Source organism: Phalacrocorax carbo, chromosome Z (genome assembly GCF_963921805.1).
Source record: "Phalacrocorax carbo chromosome Z, bPhaCar2.1, whole genome shotgun sequence".
Classification (NCBI taxonomy): Eukaryota; Metazoa; Chordata; class Aves; order Suliformes; family Phalacrocoracidae; genus Phalacrocorax; species Phalacrocorax carbo.
Window position 1 is genome coordinate 35,679,087 of NC_087548.1, and position 23,361 is coordinate 35,702,447.

The 23,361-nt window shown below is 41.8% G+C and overlaps 1 protein-coding gene across 1 annotated transcript in view; it reads right to left on the reverse strand.

The window, feature by feature from the left end:
- PSIP1 (PC4 and SRSF1 interacting protein 1) overlaps window positions 1-18,143 on the reverse strand; it is a 33,573-nt gene extending 15,430 nt beyond the window's left edge. Inside the window, exons 1-8 of the mRNA XM_064439464.1 lie at window positions 17,755-18,143; window positions 17,167-17,336; window positions 16,271-16,347; window positions 11,700-11,838; window positions 6,679-6,795; window positions 3,814-3,918; window positions 3,229-3,291; window positions 960-1,062 (exon numbers count right to left, since the gene is read on the reverse strand). Of these exons, the coding sequence (XP_064295534.1) occupies window positions 960-1,062; window positions 3,229-3,291; window positions 3,814-3,918; window positions 6,679-6,795; window positions 11,700-11,838; window positions 16,271-16,347; window positions 17,167-17,238 (676 nt within the window). The 5' untranslated portion in view covers window positions 17,239-17,336; window positions 17,755-18,143. The remainder of the gene's footprint in view (window positions 1-959; window positions 1,063-3,228; window positions 3,292-3,813; window positions 3,919-6,678; window positions 6,796-11,699; window positions 11,839-16,270; window positions 16,348-17,166; window positions 17,337-17,754) is intronic.
- Between the last annotated feature and the right edge of the window lie 5,218 nt (window positions 18,144-23,361).

Here is a 23,361-nt window from a genome sequence, read left to right on the forward strand (position 1 = left end):
GTTAAAAGACCAAAGCCAAACAAAAAAACCTAACAAAAAATTGTAGATAAAACCACAGAAGTATTAAAAAAGTACATTTAGTACATGTAATGAGAGGGAGGGGAGGGGGAAGGGAGCTGAAATACATAATTTCCTCACAGTTTCCAAGGCAAAACATTTTAAGTCTAGTTAACTGTGGTTGCACCTTCTGAAAGTTATTTTCATATTGTCAGCAGATACAGGTAAGTATAAATTATTTGTTTCCCAGACTAGACACTCATACAATGTACTTAACTGCTGCAAGAACTGTTTTCTGGTTCTGATGATCAATTCAAGAATATCTGCGAGCTTACCACAAAAATTCCAATGAATTAGATCATTGCTACTTTGAAACAAACAAGCACTGCAGAATTATCACCAAATGGTTCTAATTATACATTTTTAGAAAAGCGGTTATATCTTCTTTTCGTTTGTCTATCAATCTCCATAGACTGCTTTAAATATGTTTTTAAACAAGTCCCTCCAGCTCTCCATTTGTTTTTACTGTCCTCTGAGCTCCACCTACAGGCTGCATCCTCCCAGTTCTCATAATTTTGTTTTATGGATGTTCTAATACAACTGAAGTATTCTATAGACCTTTAATGAATATAAGCCTTTATGGAGCAACAATGCAAGCACAGCTCTTACTGTACATCTATACTTTCGCAGCTTTCTATGAAGAAGGCTTTTCTAAAGGTGATAACTGTACCCCAAAACGAGTCTTATTTAGAGAACGAAGCATTAATGCTTACAATTTAAATCGACCTATGTCCTAAATTCTTTGGTCTGAGATGAGGTGTTTCCTCATTACAATCTGTTAGCAAAGATTGCCTTTGGCTTGAGAAAATACTCTATAGCACTTTAGGGGAAAGAGACAGCTCCCCAACTAATTCTTCTAAGGTATTTCTGTGGTGAAAAAATAAAAAGTCTTTTGAAGTTACCTGCTGGTCGTCCTCTTTTGGGGCTTACTTTTGGAGACACTGGCACAGGAGCTGCTGCCACCATCACTGCTGCGGCTTCCTCAGCTTCAGTTTGTTTTTCAGCCTAATTTAAAGAAAGAATTTCACAGGTGAAAAAACAGGGCACCAGTTTCTCAATTACTTTCTCACACAACGGTTTTAAGCTTCTAGAAACATATTATTACACTATTGCTTCCACACGTGAAAAAAGATTGTGGATTTTGTAACATTACATTTAAATACCACTAATTTTACCCTCTAGGTACCATCGCTACCCGATATAGTAATGTTTAATATAATTTCAACTAGCTCATTCATCTTCAAAACAATGAACTGCCTTAGTAGGACGAAGGAAAAAGATTATTTTTTAAGTATTAAGATCACTATAACAGCATGCCAAAACACAGTTTTAAGCAGGCTTTTGCACCCCATAAACAAATACTCTTTTAGATGCTATCATCTCCCCTAGCTGCATTGAAGTATCAAGCCAGTAGATGGAGGTATTCAGAAAAAAACACCTGCTTCTAGCTCTATAGCTGGTTATTGACAATGAAAAATTGTATGTTGACCTGCAGTAACTGGACATAATGACCTTCATCTACACAGTCATTTTAGGGGAGCTACGTTGCAAAGTCAGATTGAACTTACGACAAAAGGAGATCTTGATGAAAGGACACATACACACAAAACATTCTATATCCACACATACAGATGAAAAAGAGTTGAGAAAAATCCCAACTGGAGAAAATATTCATGAAATTTGGTATCCTGGGTACAGGAGCATTAGCTAGCAGCAACAAAAAAGTTAGAGGCAAATACATATTTACCTTAATATTCTTTGTGGGCACCTATAATAAAAGACCATTTTAAATAACACAGGTAAACTTAAATATAGAACAGAGTAGAGGTACATCTCTCATTAATTCTGCTTTCCACCAGTCTACAAAAAGACTGTTTAAATCAAGGCAGAAAAGTACCTGTTAGAATGCTTTTTTACAATCACAGGAAAAGAAAACACTGTGTTTCTTAAGGCAAATAAGAAATGCATTCAAAGTCATAACTGCATAGCCAACCCTCCCTTCTGACCCACAAACACATACCACATCCCTTGAAATATTAGGTTTTTCTGTTCAGCAATGGCCTGTAGTAATGCAAATTTCTGGTTAGCCCCCTTGCCACACACAGTATGTGCCAAACACGAAGTCTGTCAGCTGAAGCTAGTAAATGTGACAGCGCAAGTTGACTTAGCCTTGCAGTGCCTTATAATGTAAAAAAAAACCCACCTCAAACAAAACAAAAAAACACCAAACCACAAGATTTGAGTGGCTTTTGAAAAAGTAAAGAATGAGATTCTTTTTTGTGTGTCATCTGTGAGGCTTCTCTCCTTACAAGCTGAAATTGCAAGTATGCATAGTCACAGACATGCTTTTGACTTCTTGCTGTTTCAGGCTAGCTTTCTTTGAATTTTATTTTAGGTTTACTTTTTTAAAATTACCTTTTTTTAAAAAATAAGGTATTCTTTAAACTATATTTTAAAATATTCAAGTAATTTTTGTAAGAGCATCCGAACACATATCCTTCTTTTTTGTGAAGCAAATGATGCTCCGCATGCTACTTACCTGTGACAAACATACTAAGGTCACAGTTTCTTTGCACTCATCAGCGCTGACAGCAGGGATGGGAAGTTACAAGTTAAATGATTTCAAATTAAAATTAAACTTTGCCCCACTTCAATTTACATTTCAGTTGGGTCAGTACCCTGATCTGCTTTGCCATGTGACCACAGGAACACGAATGCTGCAGCATGCTGAGCAAGCAGCTGGAACTGCCTTTTTCAAAGTAACTCAAATTATCCCCAGGTTGAAGAGACCACAAAAGTCACAGCTTCATGAAAAGGCAGAGTATTTCAGGTGTTAGTTGAGTGTGATGAATATTATAAAAATTTATTTTTCAGAGCTTCAAACCAGAATATTTTGTTAGCAAGAGTTTGTATCTTAGTTTTTCTTATTTGCAATGGACTGTTTGGGAAGATGGGAACTCCCTACTCCACATGAAGTTCAAACAGAGTTAAGTCTTGCAAAACACCGTCTGGGAAAACTTTCATTCCCATAAACCTTTCAGCCATTTGGATGGGGGGAGGGAGGCTATCAAGCACTTCAACTTACGCATAATCTGTCATTAAAGAAAATAGTATCCAGTATCACCACATCCAAAAATTCCAGCAAGGTGAAGTAATTAAACATATTGTTACCTTTCTTTTTCTTCCTCTCCTAGCAACTTTAGGAAGAGAAGTGTCACTTGTTTTCACCACATCCTGTGAAGTTAGAAAATAGTGCTGAGAGTCTTAACAAAGCAAAGATGTATTTTTAATTATTTCAAGATTTTCCCACAACTGAAGCCTCTAGCACATAATTTAGACAAAAATCCTATAATATATATGAAGACAACTCCTGATTATTAAAATCCTGATTAGCTGGTAATGAGGATTTTTTCTGAAAGAGAAGAAATAAGTACTAAATAATATTCTCTTTTAAATAAAGGTATGTAGTCATCTTTTAGTCTGTCTGAACTTTTTATCTAGTTATCTAAATTTGCAATACAGAGTATGTGATAAAAACCACACTGTTCCAACTGGACTTACAGACAAGCCAGACTAGAAGTTTCCTCTCCAATGAAAGCTTCAATATAAACACATACAAATATTTATATAATTAAACAGCTCCTGAGACTGTCACATTAGTAATAACTGTAGCTTCTTGGTACTCAGTAACATATTCACACCAATCAACATTACTATTAAAGCGTTATCTGGTACATAGAAAAAAGTTTTACATACTACTTTACTGTTTTTTTCAGAAGGTAGATCATCTTCCTTTGAAGTATCCATCTCCTTTTCCTCTGTTTCAGCTTCTGTAGGTAAGTTGTCCCCTTTAGGTAGTAACTGCAAAGGGAAGTCAACATAGTAAAAAGTATTATTTCATAGTTAAAAGAACATGCTAACAACCATCAGGCTGCTTTTCACTTTAAATAGTTTAGATCTGTAGATACACTCCTTTCTTAAGTACACATTAAAAGCCTAAGGCAGGACCACTTTCTCTAGCACACAGTTGCAGGTGGTTGTCAGAACAGGTCAGAATACAGCAATATACTATCATGAAACTTCAATTCTACTTTGTCTTCACGATAACTAATTTTTCACCATATCGCTATTACATGAGCACTTAGAAATGCTCATGTTCACATTCAAGATTCATTTGGATTGTGTGTATCTGTACATACAAATGGATATCCAAGTCACAGGCCACATTTAGCAAAGAATATCACTCTACTAAACAAAGACTTAACGTATTGAACAGATGACAAACAAGTTGTTTTATCCCATCTGAAGAGAGTAATTAGTGATAATTGGTGTAATCAATTCCATGCCTTTTTCCTGTTTGGTTGGGGATTTTTTAAACCGTAAATTACTTGCTTTTGGTTTAGGTGAGCAGTTAAGCCTTGAAAAATCAAGGGTTTGTAATAATTTACTTGAAAATAACCAGCACTTCCTTGCAGCCTATGTATGTGTATGTTTTTTCTTCAGTTCATTCTCCCAACTTTAATACTATTGCCTTGTCCCACTTGCAAGCACCTTTTATGAAATTCCCCTTTAAAGTAGCTACAGTTGTTAAAACTTCAACATTGAATAAAACAACTCAGGGACAAGGCTACCATGCAATATTTCTTATTACTTGAAGACATGTATTACCACTGAGTCTTTCTACAGATTACTATTTTAAGACAGAAGAAACACTGGTACACTAAAACCACAGGAAGAGTACAATGACTGCTTAAAAGAATGTTATAGCTACACTAATGTCAAAAGGAGTGAGAGTAAGTTTACTCTGTATTTTGCCTTGTACTCTGAGTAATATGTAAAAGGACCTGTTCAGGATCTTTCATTCCATTTTTGTGTTTAACTGGATCTTATGTCTCCTGTTTCTCTTTCACGGTGCCAGCTCAGCATACCCTGAAAGCAAACTTCATGTTTCTCCTGAAGGGTAAGTCATCGCCATCCCCACTAGCACATGCTGCTTGCTGCATAAATTCACAGTGAAGCACACTGATGAACCAGTCTGGTTTAAAAGAAGTTTTCCCCTTACAGCAGCAAATGCTGGGGAACAAATGCTTTTATCAGCAGTGTGCGTGGGCAAGAAGGAAGAACAGTGCTAGTTTACTAATGCTACCAGGAAATTACATATTGAAGAGTGCTCCTGAAGTATAGTTGTTACAACCCAAATGACACTGACTTTCCACATGTGGAAGTACTAAATTAAGGAACACTCTTAAGCAGTAAGAAGTAGGGAGAAATAACCCATCAATAACTCTGCAGTCTCCAACTCATCAAAACAACTCTTGACATCATCTATGAATGTACTACCAGTACAATAATTTTTCTCCCCCCAAAGGTCTTTTTTCCTCTTGAAAAAACAAGCTATTACAGCTACTAGACACTAGTCCTACATGAGAAACATCCACTAGTACGTGACACATTGCAACTTCTTCAGCTGCAACTGTGAATCAATACTAAAGGAAAGCCAGCTACACCTACACAGAACTACATTAAATCTTTGAAAATAATCAAAATGGAAAATGGTCAAAATTAAGGCAAGTCTATTCAACATAGTTTGACACTTAATTTAAGGGCACTGCTCATCCTGTAGAGTAGTAATTTCTAGAAACGAGTTAAAAATAAATGAGATACCATAAATGTATCAATCCCACCTGCACCACAATTTTTGTCATTTTAGGATTCTGTTCTCCTTAAAAAAAACTGAGATGAAACATAACATCTCCTCCATGCCATATTAAAAATAACCCCATATGAACAAACAAAAACATGCAAGTTCAAATCAGTGTGCTACACTAATATCATTAAGTGTATAGTAAGCTGGGAAGGTTCACTTCTTAAAGTACAAGCTATGTACAGCACCAGTAAGCTGAAACAAAGCTGTTTCAGACAGAAACGCACCTTCTTATTATGAATACAACATCTTTAAAGAAAACACAACCTTGTTTCAGAAGGTTTCTATGGTAGTTACACATTTACAAAAGAAGCTAAACTCTGTCTGTGTAAACTACTCTATACCAAGTACTCACAGATACTTTCCTGACTCGGAGTTCACTTGATACAGCTATGAAATCCTTTATATCTGTTTATAACCTGATGAGTCCATTAGGAGTATGGCCTAATTCAAACTGATTCTTATAGTCTGTTCTGGCAAAAACACTGAGAAACCCTTTCAGCACAGACAGAACCTAATGCTCTGTGAAGCTTTGCAACAGAAACTGTCATAATTGAAAACGACAGTCATACCTGCCCTATGACATTAAAAAGTCTTCAAAAACAGAAAGGGAAGCTTAAAGCTAAATCTTCATGATCATTTCCACCTTTTCCTGCCTAGGTAGTACCGTACAAATTTAGTTTAAGTGTGTTATGGTTTAGAAATATAGACCGGTAAAGAAGTTAGTTTTCAAAAATATGGACAGGACCTTGAAAGGAATACAGGAGGACAAAAATATTCCTGTATGTATGCCTGAAAAGAAGCAAAAGCAAAGCAGTTACAACAGTAAAACACTTAAAGTACTGAAGTAAAAACCTTGCAATACAGTTTTGACTTACACACGTTTCTGGTAGAACAAAACAAATCCAGTCACTTACTTTTGGGACAGAAGATTTTCTTCTTTTGGCTCCTGCTTTTTCTTCACTCCCCTCAGCAGGCTCCTGACTGCTTTCTTGAACAGTTTCTTTGACAGGGGTGTTAACGGCTGAATGGGACTTTAATACAAAAATATAAAAAATGAGAGCTAAATCCCTTCCTGAATTACAAAATAATGATACTGAGAGGTGTTTTGCCACCTGTACATCACTGAAGAAAGCATCATCCTAAGGAACCTCTACTTAAAGCTACAAGAATATAAAATATATCTTATTTCATTAATTTCCACACTTTTCAGTTTAAATTGTATTTTCATTATCAAACTTTCAAGCTCCAATGCTATAACGACTTATTTTCACACTAAAAATATTGCAATGTAAGGTTTTTATTATGTAACATTAAAAAAAAAAAGGTTGTTTTTGGTTAAATACAACTTGTGATGCTACTGCCAAGAAAAGCATTTTTAAATAAGCTATCAATGCCACGAAAGCCAACTACCTGCTCCAGAAGACAAAAGCAGACAAAAAAAGGCTAAAGAATTAAAAGTTAAACGTGAAAATAGAGGAGGTAAAGCCAAAATTACACTCTTTTATTCCATTACATTGTGGATGGCATTCCCACTCTCAGATATTAGCTCCTTCAAACAAGGCTGGCAGAACTCCCCTGACTCTCTAATTTTTCCCCCACTGAGGAAGTGGTTTTGGATTTAAGCCTAAGCCACAAGCTCCCTTCTGCCCTCTACCTCCCTTACTAGCAGTTACAAGCAACATCTGTGAAGTATAAATACTGCTTTCAGAACATTCCAGCCAGTTTTGGCAGTTAAACAGAAAACGTGGCTCTCAGAAGGACTTACCAAGACAAAATATGCCCAGTGAAAGGACAGAAAGAAAAAAAAATTGCACGTGAATCCCTCTATATGAATAGCTGACAAGCCTGTCGCTTTAATATTATCTTGTATCTAGAATAAAAGCTTGATTTTGCCAACACCTCCGTGTGATCACTCACCCACCTCTGACCTTATCTGCTGGGTGGCCAAACCCAGAATTATCTTCTCACCCTGAATTTTTAAGCTCTGTCTTCCCTGCTACTGTCCAGTAACTGTGCTTAACTCCAAGAACCTTTTTTTAAAATCAACAAGTTTTATGGAGATCAAATACCAGGATCAAGGAATACCTTAAGATACATTCATTAGTCTCCAATACCTCAGCTAAAATAAAATCTGTCCATTCACCAACACATAGTGAATATTGCAACATATTAGTAGGTCATAATACACTACTCCACTTTAAAATAGTGTTTGAAAAATAGCATCTTCACTTATCAGTGACTTATCACTTATCAGCACGTCACCTTTCCTCTCAGTCTTCATAACCAACTACTTGTCTTCACTTTCACGATCACTCGCTGCCTACACTGGTCTTCTCTAACACACTGTGCTGGGGAGGGAATGCACCTGGCAGGCAGGTGTCTCCCTGTGAGGAGCCCGGCCGGCGACTGCCCCGAGCCCCTGACAGCTGGCCCCAGCTGGCTCCGCAACAGGCAAACTGACCCACAACCTCCGCCAAAACAACTATTGGAAAGCGTCACTGAAGAGAAGAGCAGCTGCCTGAGAAGGGCAGGAGAGATGCTGTGGAAGGGGGATGCTGATGCACAGACAAGACACCTGTGCAGGGCATGAGGGACACTGAGGCGAAAGAGAAGCCAGGGCAGGAGGGATGTGGGAAGGATGAGGCACACAAGGAGCTGCCCAAGCCAAGTGTTTGTTTGCCTTTGTTTCTCGTTACCAAAATCGCTGACAAAAAGCTTATGTGAATTGGCTAAATTGTGCCAAATTCCCCAACATTAATGTTTTGTTGCCTGTGCCATACCTCTCTCCGGCAAAGTTGGGAAGGTGGGGCCTCAAAAGCTCATTTATACCACTTTGCTACCCTTAAAACAGGTGCAAACTTCCCCATAAACTCCCAGTAAAACTATCTAAATACCTACATCAAGTGCTCAAACTTCCTTTCCCTCCCTGACTAAAACATCCAGACGCCCTACCCTTCAAAAACCCCTTAGCTCTAGATTAAAACAGCCACAGAGGCTGTTACCAAGCAGATAAGCATCCCTCCCGTATTACTACGAGGGAGAAACTGCACACACTTGTTTCTCCAGCTTTGAGAATTGGATGCTAAGGCAACATCCTCATGAAGCTGCAATGTAGTCAAATGCCAAGGGAACTAACAAGGACACGAAATATGGTACCTCTGAAGTCTCACCACTGTAAGCTGTATGTTATCCTGCAAAGTACTGAAGAAACAAAGCTTATTTCAGGACGTAAGCTGAAACAGGTGAAACCAAAACAAAAAACAAATATGATATGATAATTTTCTTATTCTTGGAAAAGTGGAACGTTCCTCCATCTTATCTATAATCCTTGGCAGAACAGTGACATAATAATTCAATTCTAAGAATTAAACCAAAAAAGGTAGTGCTTTTTGAAAAAATATGGAAGATCCACAACTGATTGACATGACATCAAAGACGCTCGAAGAAACTATCTCTGAATTAAACCCTTACTGGTGGTTTTATTTCAGATTGAGAAACCTTACTCTGCCTGCTTTACATCCTGATTTATTTTACAGAATGTCAAATCTAGTAAGCCATTTGCAGACATACTACTTAGCACCAACAGGAACTGCCCATACGTAAAAACAAGAGCTGGCTAAATCCTAATGGCCTGATTTGCTCCGAATAAAGCCTGCTTTTAACAACGCATAGCACGGGACAGAAAGAGAGGCTATCAAAACAGGATTTCTAAAGTTCAGGTGAGAATTCAGAAGAAAATTTGTGCAAGCCTACTGCATTACTTCATTCATTCTGTAATTCAATCTGGTCCAACCCTACTGCTCAAGCAGGGCCACCCAGAGCCAGTTGCCCAGGACCATGTCTGGACAGCTTCTAAATATCTCCAAGGACAGAGACTCCACAACCTCCCTGGATAACCTGTGCCAGCACTCGGTCACACTCACAGTGAATAAGTGCATCCTGACATTCAGAGGGAACCTCCTACATTTCATCTCCTGTGCTGATGCCCACTGCCTCTGGTCCTGTCACTCAATGAAAAGAGCCTGACTCTGTCTCTCTGCTTCAGGTTATTTGTGTACACTGATGAGAACACTCCTGAGCCCCCTGAGGCTGCAAAGTCCCAGCTCTCAGTCTTTTCTCATAGCAGAGATGCTCCAGTCCCTTCATCTTCACGGCCCTTCATGAGACTCCCCACTATGTCCATGTCTGTCTTGTACTGAGTAGCCAGAACTGGACACAGTACTCTAATTAAAACAATCCTACTAAGAGAAGTTTCTTCTTCCGGTAATTTTAACATTCACTTATAGGAGCAGATTTTAAATACGACTTGTTGAAAGAAAAAGTTTTTCTTTAAATAAAAAAAACTAATGGGGAAAAATGGCAAATAACAACTCAATGGCTCCAGACCGAACCTGAGGTGTTCCCAGAAAGAGCCTGTGAACGAGCTGTCACTGAAGCTGAAGTGAAGTATCTGAATGGAACTCAAAAGGTGCAAAGGACTTCCCCGCAGAAAAACTGCTAGACTAAGAAAACAGTCCGTATGCATCTCTTGGCAGCCTGTTTTGTGTACTTCCAATTGGAAATGTCTTTAGGAATGTCTGAGATGCTATGAAAGCAACCCAGACCACTGCTTACTTGAAGTTACTGATTCCTGCTGTGAAACGAAATGTTAGACAAGCTTGTTACTACTGATTGCTTATATCTAGATTTTCACCTTCTTAGAATGACTGGTAACATGCAACTCAGTTATGGTTCACAACTGCCTCAGCCATCCATGAAGCATGTCTCCTAAACTGTCACGAAGAAAACAGAGAGAAGGTATACAGACTCCTATTTTACAGTAGCAGAAAGAATCTGTCCCTTATTAATATAGTCCTTCCCACTGTGATGTGGGGATTAGCATCTTACAATATCCTGCAGCAGAAAAAGCACACATCTGGAGTATATCATCTTATCTCTTGACTACTTCAGAAACTCCTTAACTCTTTATCCACATTCTCCTTCAAACTAGAAGCACAGTAGCTTCATATACCTTACGAATCAGGGATTAACTAGTGCTGAAATGGCAATCTGGCATGTCATCTAAGCAGCAAGTTAATACCAAAAGATACCAATTATTTGTATTATTATTGCAGCATTGCCTAGAGGCCCCATTATGTGATCAGGGTCCACCATACATAGCAAAACCAAGAGGCTACAGAATGTTCAGAGCAGGTAAGCAAAGACAAAATGATCAAGACAATGTATTTGTTTTCAGATTAAATTTGGGTCTTTTTATGAGTGGCATGGTATAGCTCCAGTTAAAGCCTGGTAAGATTTACCAGGACGGCGAGAAATGAGGAACTACTGATGGACAAAAATTGAATCAAGTTGTGATAGTTTGAGGGCAAAAGGCAGCATTACATTGCTTTCAAGCACTAGAAGGAAAAGCCTGTAGGCTAAGAAAGCACTGAGATCTTACAAGGATACTTGTGGAGAAGAGCACTTGGGTTTAGAGGACAGAAAGAAGCAGAGTGACTGAGATTCCAAAAAACTACCACTTTTCAAGCATAGTTGTGAAGTTCCAAAAGTAAGTATCTTAGGAATACATACAGTTATAAGTACAAATAAGCAAGTATATATATATAGTTACAAGTAAAACTTTATCTGTACTGTAAGAAGGGTTAAACTTTTAGCCTTTTGCTCTGAAACTGTCAACAGCATCGCTCATGAGCCTACTATAAGGAACAGATAGCCCCAGTTAAACGCCACCCATCTTTCTCATACTATTAATACTAGAGGTCAATTCAAAATAAAATAATTTTTTAAAAATAACACAAACATACAAAAAATTGGTCTAACCTGCAGTGTACAACAGCAATAATTCATTACCCTGCAGCAGGGAAACTCATTGCCTTCCCCCCCACCCCCACCCAACAGTATAGCAACAAAGATTTGCAGACTCTGCATAACTTACCTGCTGATGAGAGAACTTCACTTTGGGATTGTTGTCGATTTCCCACAACCCTTCATTAAAACCCTTTCTTTTGTTTGGTTTACCATATTTATCTTTATTTTCAGAGTAAGGGAATATATCCTTTGGTCCCAAAAATGCCCTTAAGGAGAGAAGGAACAAAAATAACAGAATTTCATGTTTTAAAAGGTCAGTCTTTTCAAAGGAGAAGTAAGCACCAAGTGCTATTAAGATATGAAACTCATTACTACTGCAACAACTAATTCTGCTGCATAAGCATCTTCAATTTCTCAATTTTTGCCTTCAAAAGCCCATGTTTTTCACTACTGCCACCACATATATGGCCCCCCTCCTTCCCAGAGTGTTGAGTGCCTGGGCAAGAAATAGCCCATGCTGCACCTTAAGATTGTAGCTGATAGGACCACCAAATACTGTGATCCAGAACAACTGAAAAGGGAGTAGCTTCTAAACAAACAGAAAGAGCAATTGCTTCCTTAGAAAAAAAAGAGGCTTAAACATTAAGAATGAAGAAACCTGGAATTTGGACAACCTAAGGCAAGAGAACAATTTAAAGTAGAAGAAATGGCTCCAAGCTAACAATGAAAATCTTTCAAACTTATTAATTCAGAAATAACCCACTTAAAATAGAAAATATAAAAATAATTTTTAGTGTATTGGACACCAAAAAGCAACATATGAATACACTGACTGCGCACGTCTTTGTAAGTATGCTATGTAATTCAGCATTAATTCACTAGTTTTTCAGTGTGTGACAACAGGACCTCATCACTTGATTTACTCAACCAATAAAAACTTTAAACTGTTCCTTATTTTAAGCTTCTCCCCCAAGCCTTTTCATGAAGTAAACATTAAAAACAATCTAATTTTTAAGCTACTCTTGTAGTAGAGGTCTTAACACTGCCTGCGTACCTTTGTCAGATAAACAAACAACACTCCTGCGTAGCACTACCCCTACTGTAAGCTGTGTAACTAAAGCTTTTAGCCTAGTAGCTTTTCTCATATGTCGAAGTCACAATATCCACATTACTAGTTTCTCTAAGCTGGACTTGGGAAAACCAGGTAACATATTACTGAAAAGCAATATTCTGGTTTATGCTGAAGAACAAAGACTCTAATTCCTGCTCTACTTTCATGACCTTTCAAGTTAGGATTTCACTGTGGCAATCCACATGCTGCTAACAGAAAAAGACAACACTTCAGTGGTAGATTCTTGTTTTGACTTCGTGCCTAGACACAGCTTTGCCTGATTGTATGTGCGTTAGATCCAACCATTTGAAGAATTGCAGACACTTGCTTTCTAAAGTACCACCTCATGGAAAAGTTAAACAGACACTTCTAAGCTCAACTCTCCTGTTTTCATCAACTTTTAACAGAGCTACTTGAGTCTTACACCCTACTAAACAGAAAAGGACATATCATCTAGAAAGCTTTTCCTACTTCAGCAGTACAACACTCACTATGTGTACAAAGCATTAAGGAAGCCACTGTGACAGATCATACTGCAGATCACCCACCTTTTTGCAACACATGGTTAGAGAGGATTCAGCCAGTATGGGAAACATGCACCTGCAAAGCCTACTCAATCAGACCAAAAGGATGGGAAAGGTGACAAACAAAGCTGGAGAGACAAAAACAGGGAACATTGACTCCTTTCTTCCCTATATCCGGAAGGCAAACATCCTTCCAAGGTCTGTAAGCCTCTACCCTTGTTGCTCAGGCTTTGAAAAACACCAGGAACCAGCTACTGGGAGGACTGTCATGCAGCTTATTGGGTTGCTGTAACTGAACTCCCACGTACCAGAACGGGAAAGGAACAAGGAAATCCAATGATGAGAGATTAACCTAGTATATAGGGTCCAGAAACCAGAGTTCGGTGTGACTTTCCCTTTGTCTGTGACCAACCAAAATTTGCACTGATGCAATTTACGGCCACAACAGATCCAAATAAAGCTTCTATTAAAACACTCGCTTTTAGGAAAGGACACTGTTGCTGCATTAAGACAGTATGGAAATAAATTAAACAAGCTTTCAACTCCCAAAGCATACTTTAAGCAGCATGTAACTGCTCAGCACACACAGGCAGCAACACATTTAGTTCTGCTTTGACAAAACTTATGACAAAATCAATAGCAATCAAAGTACAACTTTACACTTGTTTATAGTAATCTGTAAAACTGCATTAATATTGTTCCTAAAAATCAAGTAAGAATTATCCCCAAGCCAGTCTTAGTTTCATTTTTCCCCATAGCTCCTTTCCTACAGTAACCATTCACACAGCTACAAAATGTAATCCTTTAGACGGAAGGCCCTTTTAGCATGATTAAACTCACTAACTGGATTTGCAGAGGTGTCACTACTTACAGTTAGACTGGCTGTATATGCACACTAGACATGTGTACCTGTGTATGTTCACAGACTACTAACATGGTGAAAGCACAGAGTATCTAGGTGTGCAACTCGAACTGTGAGATTTCAGCAGAGCACAGCAGGCATCAAGTTTACCAAATTTATTTTAATTCCCATTAAAAAGTACAGAAAATTGTTAGCGCTACCTAATTCCTGATGGATCACAGCTACTTGCAGCTACAAACCTAAATGGAATTACATACCATGAACAGCATTCTCCTTTTTGACCTGATCTCCTCCTTCCTATTCTTACTTACAGGTATCTGCTGCAAGCAACAGTAAGATCAAGAAGCACGGGAGTTTCACCTGCTGCACCTGCACCCTAAGGAGCACAATGTAAGTGATATGCTTAAAGAACAAATGCCACAAGACAGCTGGGACCTGGGTCATCCTGTATTTTACAGTGTGTATGAAACAGACAAGAAGTTTCTCTTATATTGTATGGATCTCTGAAATGTAGTAACCCTGAACCTACAGCCTAACAAAAAACAGGTCACAGTAAAACTTTATTCTGTGAGAATATCAAAGAGTGAGGAACAGACATTTCAAACTTACCCATGTAAACCACAAAAAAAAAAAAAAAAAAAGAAAACTTCCAAACCCAAGCATGTCTTAAGAGACTAAGCTAAACTTAAAACTGGCCAGGACATTTCTCAAAATTTGCAAATGTATTTTTAAAGCTTTAAATAAGGAGTTATTTCTGCCTCCCTTACATTCAATCTGCATCCCTGAACTTACTGACAACTGCACAAAACCCCAGCACAATCCAGAAAGACACATGTTACCAAGGACAGGATCAAAGCCTGATTGTGTTTTCAGTTGCCAAGAAAAATTCAGCTGGGCAAAAAAATATAAAGTAAGAAAAAAGGTACCCTGCTGCATTGTTTAAAATTATAATTTAAAATAGGGGACAAAATTCAAACTTTGCAACCTTGAATCAAATTCCAGGAACCCCTCTTTACCCACAAAACTATACACACACAAAAAACCCAAAACTACAAAAACTGAGCCATTGAAAGATGAGAACAATTAAAGAAATGCATGGGTGTTTGAGCCAAGCATATAGAAATCTTTTTCACAGGGAAATCACTTCTTAAAGAAAAACTAAGTAATAAGTAATGTCAGAGAGTAGAGGATGTTTTAATTCAATGCGTCAATGTACCTTGTCTTAGCATGGCTTACTAAAAGATACCTGCAAAGTACCAGGAAAAAAACCCAAGGCCTTTCCACAAAATGCAAGAAACAAGAGTACTTGTTTACACAACTTCTGTCTCTGGCTTGCTTACATACCATTTGCTACTTTATTAAGAAAAAAAAATTTTAAAACACCTTTTATCGGATTCTTTGGGGGGGTTTGTGGTTGGAGGTTTTGGTTGTTTTTTTTTTTTTTAAAACATCAGACTACAAACGTAGCACTGAATTGGAAGTCTTAGGAATCTACAGTAGGACGACCAGTCATGCTATAAAGTAACACGATCATTTTCAGAAAGACAGAGCTGCAAAAGATGCAGCTTATTTACAACCAAAGATAACAGTGGAAGAAATACAGGCCCTCAAAGCAACTGTTGTATGATTGGAAAATGCTGAAAGTGCGCAAAGATAAATATTTTGCAGGTTGACAAGAATAAAGCTAACTGCACTTCCTTCTTTTTTCTCTCCAGATATTATAAAAACCCAATGCCCATATCCCCAGACCCTTCCAGAGAAAAAGCCAAAACCCAATATATGAGTATATGTCTGTTTCTCAAATTTTGCCTATTTCATTGTTCTTAGCCTTATTTCACTGTTCTCCTCATTTCACTTTCCTTGAGAATATATTGAGAATATTCTTTGAGAATTCTGAGGATATACAGGACTAGGACTGAAGTCCATTACTGAAGAATGAAAAATCTATCAGTCATACCACCGTGGGTCAGATTTGTTTTCTTCTGACCAGAAAAGTGTATGTGGTATAGTTATGGTCTACCATTCCGTTAAATAGCTTAAGCAAATGTTAAGAGAAGCATGCCTTGTCTAAAAGACTAATTTAAGAAGAGTTGGTCTGCCTCTGAATACTATACTTTAAAATACACTACAAGCCTTTAACTTCTTGCCACAGCATTGTACAATGAAAAAAAAAATATGACCTTTAAATATAAAGGACTTACGTCTCATGGGTGCCAAAAAAGAAAATAGGCATTTTATTTGCAGGAGGCTTTACTGCTCCATCGGGAACTTCATCCACCTAAAGAAAAGGCAGTCTATAATTAAAGTCAAGTAACAGTTAAGAACAGTCTAGGGAGAAAGAAATAGAAAGTGTTCAGCATTTAAAAAAAAGAAAAAAAAAGCTAGAGAGAAGTAAAGGAGGTCTCAAGACCTCTTTTTAACTACGTTAAAAAATTCAGCAAAATCAAAGACAGTACTAGCAACAATAGGAAGTCAAAACACTTCTGGTACTAGAGCAACACTTTTCACATGACTATAATCTCTAAAAGAGGAGACATGGCGTGCTATAGGTGAAAAGCACCATTCAATTCCATCCAAATACCACCTCTCCTTCAGCATAAGCAGCAGCAGGAGGTACCACTTATCACATACACTTCGTTTGCTCTACAGGAAGCACTACAGGAAGAGCTGACTTTGAAAGTAACGAGTAACCCCGCCATAACTTCATGTGCTTCTTTCGTCAAGAAAGAGCAGTTATTTGGGAACAGTGTTTTTGTACGGTTCGGTGCTTGCACAGCGCCCGCGTCACGCTGCCATCCGGCGGCCTTCGTTTCTAAAAGCTAAGTTATGCAAATCAGGACGAGCAGCGGCCGCCAGAGCGGGCTGCTCGCCGCAGGAGAGGCGACCGGGGACCAGCGCAGGGCAGCAGGAGCGGAGGGTAACCGGGGCTCTGCAGCGCGGCCCCGGGCCTGCCCTGGGGGCAGGGGAGGCCGGGGGAGGCGCCGGGCGGTTTCCCGGCGCTGCTCCCGCAGGTGCCCGGAGGCGGGTCGGCCGGGGGAGCGGGGCTCGGAGGAGCAGGGGGGGGGCGCCGGGGCCAGCAGGGTAGGGGGTGCCTTACCCGGGCTGGCCAGTGCGGGTAACCCTTCATCTTGGCGAAGATCAAGTCTCCAGGTTTGAAATCGCGACTCATGTTTCCTCACCGATGCGCCGCCCGCTGTCGCCGGCGAACTGGGCCGAGAGGAGGGGTCCGCACCACCGCCGAGGCGCCGCCGGCCGCCCGAAGTCCCGCTGCCGGGACAGACAAACACAGCGGGACAAGGGAGCGGGGAGAGGGGCGGCGGACAGGGGGACATCAGCAACGCACTCCGCCGGGGCGGGCGGGCAGCCCCCGGTTGGGGGACACCGCGCCCGCCCCTCACCCCCCGCCCAAAACGCCCCGGGACTGCCCGTGGCCCCTACCCGCGGCGCCTTCGCGGCACTGACGCCACGCACATACCCACGCGGGCCGGGCCGCGCCGCAGGCGGCCAGGAGTGCCCACACACCCCCACGGACACACACGGATCGGATCGGCTCTGCTCGGCTCGGCTGCCACAGCCGAAGCTCACCCTTCCCCAGCCGACACGGCTCCCGCCCGCCCCCCGCGCATACGGCGCGATGGCGCGGAAGAGAAACTCCGCGCGCCCGCCCAGCTAACTACCTACTTACCTGCCTGCCCGCCCGCTGGTCCAGCGTTTCGCTACCCGCCGCGCTGACGCCCGGCCCACAGCCTACCTCCACCTGCAGCAGCCGCCGCTGCCGCCGCCGCCGCGGGAGACACGGCCGAGCTCCCTCCCCCCGCCGAGCGGGGCGGTGCCAACTGGCGCGTCGCAACCGGCCGCCGGGGTAGGTACGGCTGTCGGGAGGGGTAGCGGGAAACCAGCACCGGCCCGGCGATAGCGGACAGCGTAGACTCTCCCACTTCCGTACCCCAGGGTGGCGAGGGGCAGCCGGGAGAAGTCACCCGCTCCCCTGCCCCAAGGGAGAGAGAAGGGAAAGGAGAGGGACTCGCTCCCCTTCTGTCCCCTCAGCCGTGGAAGTGGCTCATTCCTCGTCCCGCGGGGGCGGAGCGGGGCGGGGCGGTGTTGCGGAGGCGGGGGGAGGGAAGAGGAGGAGGAGGAGGAGGAGGAGAAGAAGATGATGATGAAGAAGAAGAAGCGGGGAGGAGGGGCTGGCGCGGCGAGGAGCCGTCGTGCGGGCAGCTTTCGGTATCCGCGGCAGGAGGCGAGGCGGGATCTCTGCTGTGTGTTGCCCTGCTTCCCTGCCGGCCTAGCGGGTCCAGCCCATACTGAGCCCCTCACTGTCCCACGGATGAGGCGGCAGCGTGGGCGGCGGGGAGGCGCGCCCTGGCTCGGCGGCGGCGTTGGCAGACCGGGGTAGGCCTGCCAGGGACCCCGCGGCCCCGCTGCCACCGGGAGCCGTTCTACCCGCCGCGTTAGCCAGCGGCCGTGCTCCCGCCCACCCCAGCCGGGAGTGCCGCCCCGCTCAGGGACTGGGCTAATGGCCACCACCCTCGTTTTTAAAATGGAGGGGTGTGTCTGTCCCCGCCGGTTCCTCTGAGTTCCCGCCGTTACCGAGGCCTCACTTTCCCAGACTTCTCATCCCGAGCGGCCGCCGGCCCAGCAGCCGCCGGTGTTCCCGGGCGCTCCCCACCTGCCGCTTCTCCGTGTCCTGGCTTCCCCCAGCACCCGCCGCCCACGGTCTCCGTCGCTTGGAGCCTACAGGGTTCTTACACACAACTTGGTCATCTTAACTCCTGCTGGGATTTTTCGTTTGGTTGGTTTTTTTTACCGGGATTACTGTTAATTCAGACTTCGCTTTACTCCCTTGTGGTCTCCATACCTACACCTTTCTGGCCTGTTTACCTGCTAACGTTAAGCTCACTCCTCTCCCAGCATTTCAGACACCCACCCCCCTCTCTGTTTCTGCCCATCAGGTGGTCTCTGTGCTAGGTGCATCAGGCACCCCCTGCCTCCCCACACTTCCCCCCCACAAATACTTCCAACAGAAGCCCTCAGATCCAGATTTTTACTCAGCAGCTTCTTTCTCCCTGCCTGCCTGTCCTCTCTTAGTTCTAGTACTTCTCCCTCTGCATTGAAAATTAGCCAGCCTGACAGCTCTTGGTGGCTTTGGCCCTACCTGATGGTCCCAGATAGCACCACCACCGGCAAGTCACTGTACCTTACGTTTGTGCTAATGTGGGTGCCAAAAGCAGCAAACAGCTGTAAGAGTAGTGGCACAAAAAATTACTTCTTACACAATTACAGTGTCTCACAGGGGCAGACCTAACCATTTTGTGCTTGAGCACTCATCCTCGGTGTATGGCCCAATGCATGAGTTTTACAGCCCAGTTTTCTGCAAGCTGCACTTCGTGCTGCTTGCACCCAAAGATAAGTCCTTATGAGAAGAATCATCTTACTGCTTTTGGTTTTGATGCTGAAACTTAAGTCAGGCCAAATCACAGACTGCAGTTGCAACAGAGCAAGTTGTGCTTTGTTCTAGGCTCTCTTCTCCTCAAATGCAGAAAGGCAATCAATAAATGCAAACTGCAGAGCTCTATTCCATCTGTGTTGAGCAGGAACAAACTGCAGTTTTCCAGTGGCTTAAACCAGTCAAATTTGCTTGATTCTCTTGGAGGCAGTAAAGCTATCTCAACTTCAGTAAGGCATTTGACACTGTCTCCCATAGCCCCCTCACAGGCAAGCAAAGAACTGTGCGTTGGATGAGTGGACAGTGAGGTGGACTGAAAACTGGCTGAACAACAGAATTCAGAGGGTCGTGATCAACGCAGCAGAGTCTGGATGAAGGCCTGTCACTAGTAGGTGTTCCCCAGGGGTCTGTGCTCGGTCCAGTCCTGTTTAACATATTCATCAATGACCTGGATGAAGAGACAGGGTGTAACCTCAGCAAGTTCACTGATGATACCAAGCTGGGAAGAGTGGCTGATACACCAGAAGGCTGTCCTGCCATCCAACATGACCCAGACAGGCTGGAGAGCTAGGTCGAGGGGAACTTCATGAAATTCTACAAGAGCAAGTGCGAGGTCCTGCACCTGGGGAGGAACAGCCCCCAGCACCAGTACAGGCTGGGTGCTGAACTACTGGAAAGCATCTCTGCTGAGAAGGACCTGGGAGTGCTGGTGGACAGCAAGCTGACCCTGAGCCAGCACCGTGCCCTTGTGGCCAAGAAGGCCAATGGTATCCTGGGATGCAATAAAAGGAATGTGGCCAGCAGGTTGAGAGAGGTTATCCTCCTGCTCTAGTCAGCCCTAATGAGATCACATTTGGAGTACTGTGTCCAGTTCTGGGCCCCCCAGCTTAAGAAGGACAGGGAACTGCTTGAGCAAGTCCAGCAGAGAGCTACCAAGATGATCAGGGGGCTGGAGCATCTCCCATATGAGGAAAGGCTGAGAGACATGGGTTTGTTTAGCCTGGAGAAGAGAAGACTGAGGGGGGACTTCATCAATACCTATAAATATCTAAAGGGTGGGTGTCAGGATCATGGGACTAGGGTCTTTTCATTAGTGCCCAACGACAGGACAAGGGGCAATGGGCACAGGTTGGAACATAGGAAGTTCCACCTGAATATGAGAAAAAACTTCTTTACTGTGAGGGTGACATAGCAGTGGAACAGGCTGCCCAGGGAGATTGTGGAGTCTCCTTCCCTGGAGACATTCAAAACCTGCCTGGACACGGTCCTGTGCCCCCTGCTCTAGGTGTACCTGCTCAAGCAGGGAGGTTGGACAAGATGATCTCCAGAGGTCCCTTTCAACCCCCACCATTCTGTGATTCTGTGATTCTATGAAAGCTCATACCCATGACACAAATAGCAAGTTACTACAGGATTAGACAACAGCTCATCAGAAAATATTAGATCATCAACATATTAGACAGGAAAAAAACTTTCTTCCTATGCGCAAGTGGATGACCACTTGGGGCAAAAGTTTTTAAAAAAATCAAGGTTAAAGTAGACTAGAATTAGTTAGAGGAAGATAACAGTTAAACAGAAATTGTAGAAATTGTATCTGCATTGGCAGATATCTAAGTCTTTATTGCACTGCATTGAATCATTCCTGTTCCATAAAGTTTTGTATTTTTTCCTAAACGAGAAAGTGTTGAGTACTGCAAAAACTGTTTATATTAATATTTTGCTGTTCAGGAACTGGCAGTCTGCAGGGATTCCATTAGCTAAGTCACTTCTCTCTCTAACCATATTGTTACATTTGTCTTCCACCTTGGATTAAATAAGTTCTTTTTTTCAGTTTTGAAGTGACCCTTTTGGAATCTCATGAGGACATTCTAATTCCCTCAGCGTTTGGAAGCAGTCTTTTGGATCTGACTTTTCCCAGGAATCAGAAGCTTTGCACCCTGTATTAAAATCAGTGAAGAACAGCTGAAAATACTTCTTTTTCTCCCTATTAAGGAAGCAACTCAAGAAGCCTTGGTTTCGTACAAAAGTAGGGTGTTCTTCAAAAGAGACTAATGTGACTAAAGCACTTATTAAATGCAAAGAAAACAAAGTACAATTTGATTTAAAGGGTGAAAAATAAAACTGAACAAGTTATGTTTTGTGCATGGTTGGGCTAATTTGCACGGTAAGTAAATATAAGATTGGAGACAAACTGTTCAAGTGCAGATACAACAGAAGGAAAAAAACGTGTGCTTTGCAATCCAGACTGTACTTGAAAGAGAGTAACATGCCATACTGATGCTGGTAGGCTTTAAGGACTGTATCAGCATTTCTAGCAAACTGTTTAATTTTGAATGACAGAATCTGTAGACCTGCCACCCGACACTTGAGTAAGTACACTGCTGCACGTTGTTACAAGCTGTGAATGAACTTCAGAGGTGAAAAACAGTCCTTCCTGTGAGGAGTTGTATGTCTTGAGCTTGCATGGTCAAAACAGCCGTTCCAAACGATTTCCTGCAGGTGTGGTCTAGGTCGCATTGAAAAGAAGTGTGCTGGCATCCTGTCAGCAAGTGAAGCGGCTGCTTCTTGCTCTGCCAAGGCCAGACCAACGCTGAAGCACCATGTCCTCCTTCTCGCTGAACGTCAAGCACTGTTTCTGAACACATCTGAAACAGTCTCTCTGAAGAATAAGAATTAACGTTGAATTCCACATGTCATACAACCCTGACTTCTTTCCACCTTTCTAAAATTAAACATATATCCCAAATATTTGTTGGTTTTAGACCGAAATATTCCTCGCACTGTGAAGAAATGCCTGAGACAAAATGTATATGAGATGTACTTTTCAGTGCAGGAGGAAGGAAATGTGGTTTGTTTAGCTGCATCCATGCAGCAGCAGTACTGTGAATAATAATAACATCGGGAGTAATAATTCTTGTGAACCAAGGTAAAAAATTATATGTGTGTTATTTTGGGCAGATAAACTCATCTTATTGGTTCAGCATCTGGTAAGCTATTATGGTGCCAAAACCTATCAGAACTTGCAGATGCGGTGTTAAATCTCTATGATTCCTTCCATATTATCCTGTAACCTGCATTTCTTCATTAGCCAAGGCCATTTTTCATCATGTTTGATTTTGACTCTCGTCAGACTACAGCAGAGAGGAAGCTCTGTTCACTGTTGTATTTTTGATCAGCAAAAATATGCCACTGTGTTATTAGAACTGCAACATAATGAAACCTTCCGATTTTGTGCACCTGGGCAAAGAACTTTGATTTGGCACAAGACATTTAAAATAACTGCATGACGCAGAAGTAGCAAAACCACAGCTAAAAGCCAGTTATACAGATCAGGTCACAAACCAGAAATGAAGTTTTGAGGCTTATCTCAGGATGTAAAATATGGACTTTTCTCTCTCTTGCAATTAAAACTTCAATCTGTACCTCAAAGGATATCAGTATCAGGCTATACTTCACCAGACTTCTTAGAAAATCTTAGCACAGAGTGGTATTTTTGCAGTTACAAGCAACAGGAAAAGACTTTGGAATAAAAAGTGGTAGGGCACCCTAAATGCTATGGCAGTACTTGTGATCACGAAGTCAGTCATGCTGACCTGTAAGCCAAAGCAATTAGCTGTACTTTGAATTCAGTATGAGTGTTTTCCTGAGCGAGGACCAACTGCAGCTCTGTGGTTAATATAAGCTGATTTTAACTTCATAAATAACTATCCTAAGTGTAATTTTGCTCCTACTGGGGAATTCCAGCTGGAAGAAAAACCCCAATGATTTTTATGTGTTTTATAATTATATAAATATATAACTAGAACTATGTTTTAAATTGGTAATAGTATTTCTCTGTAGATATTT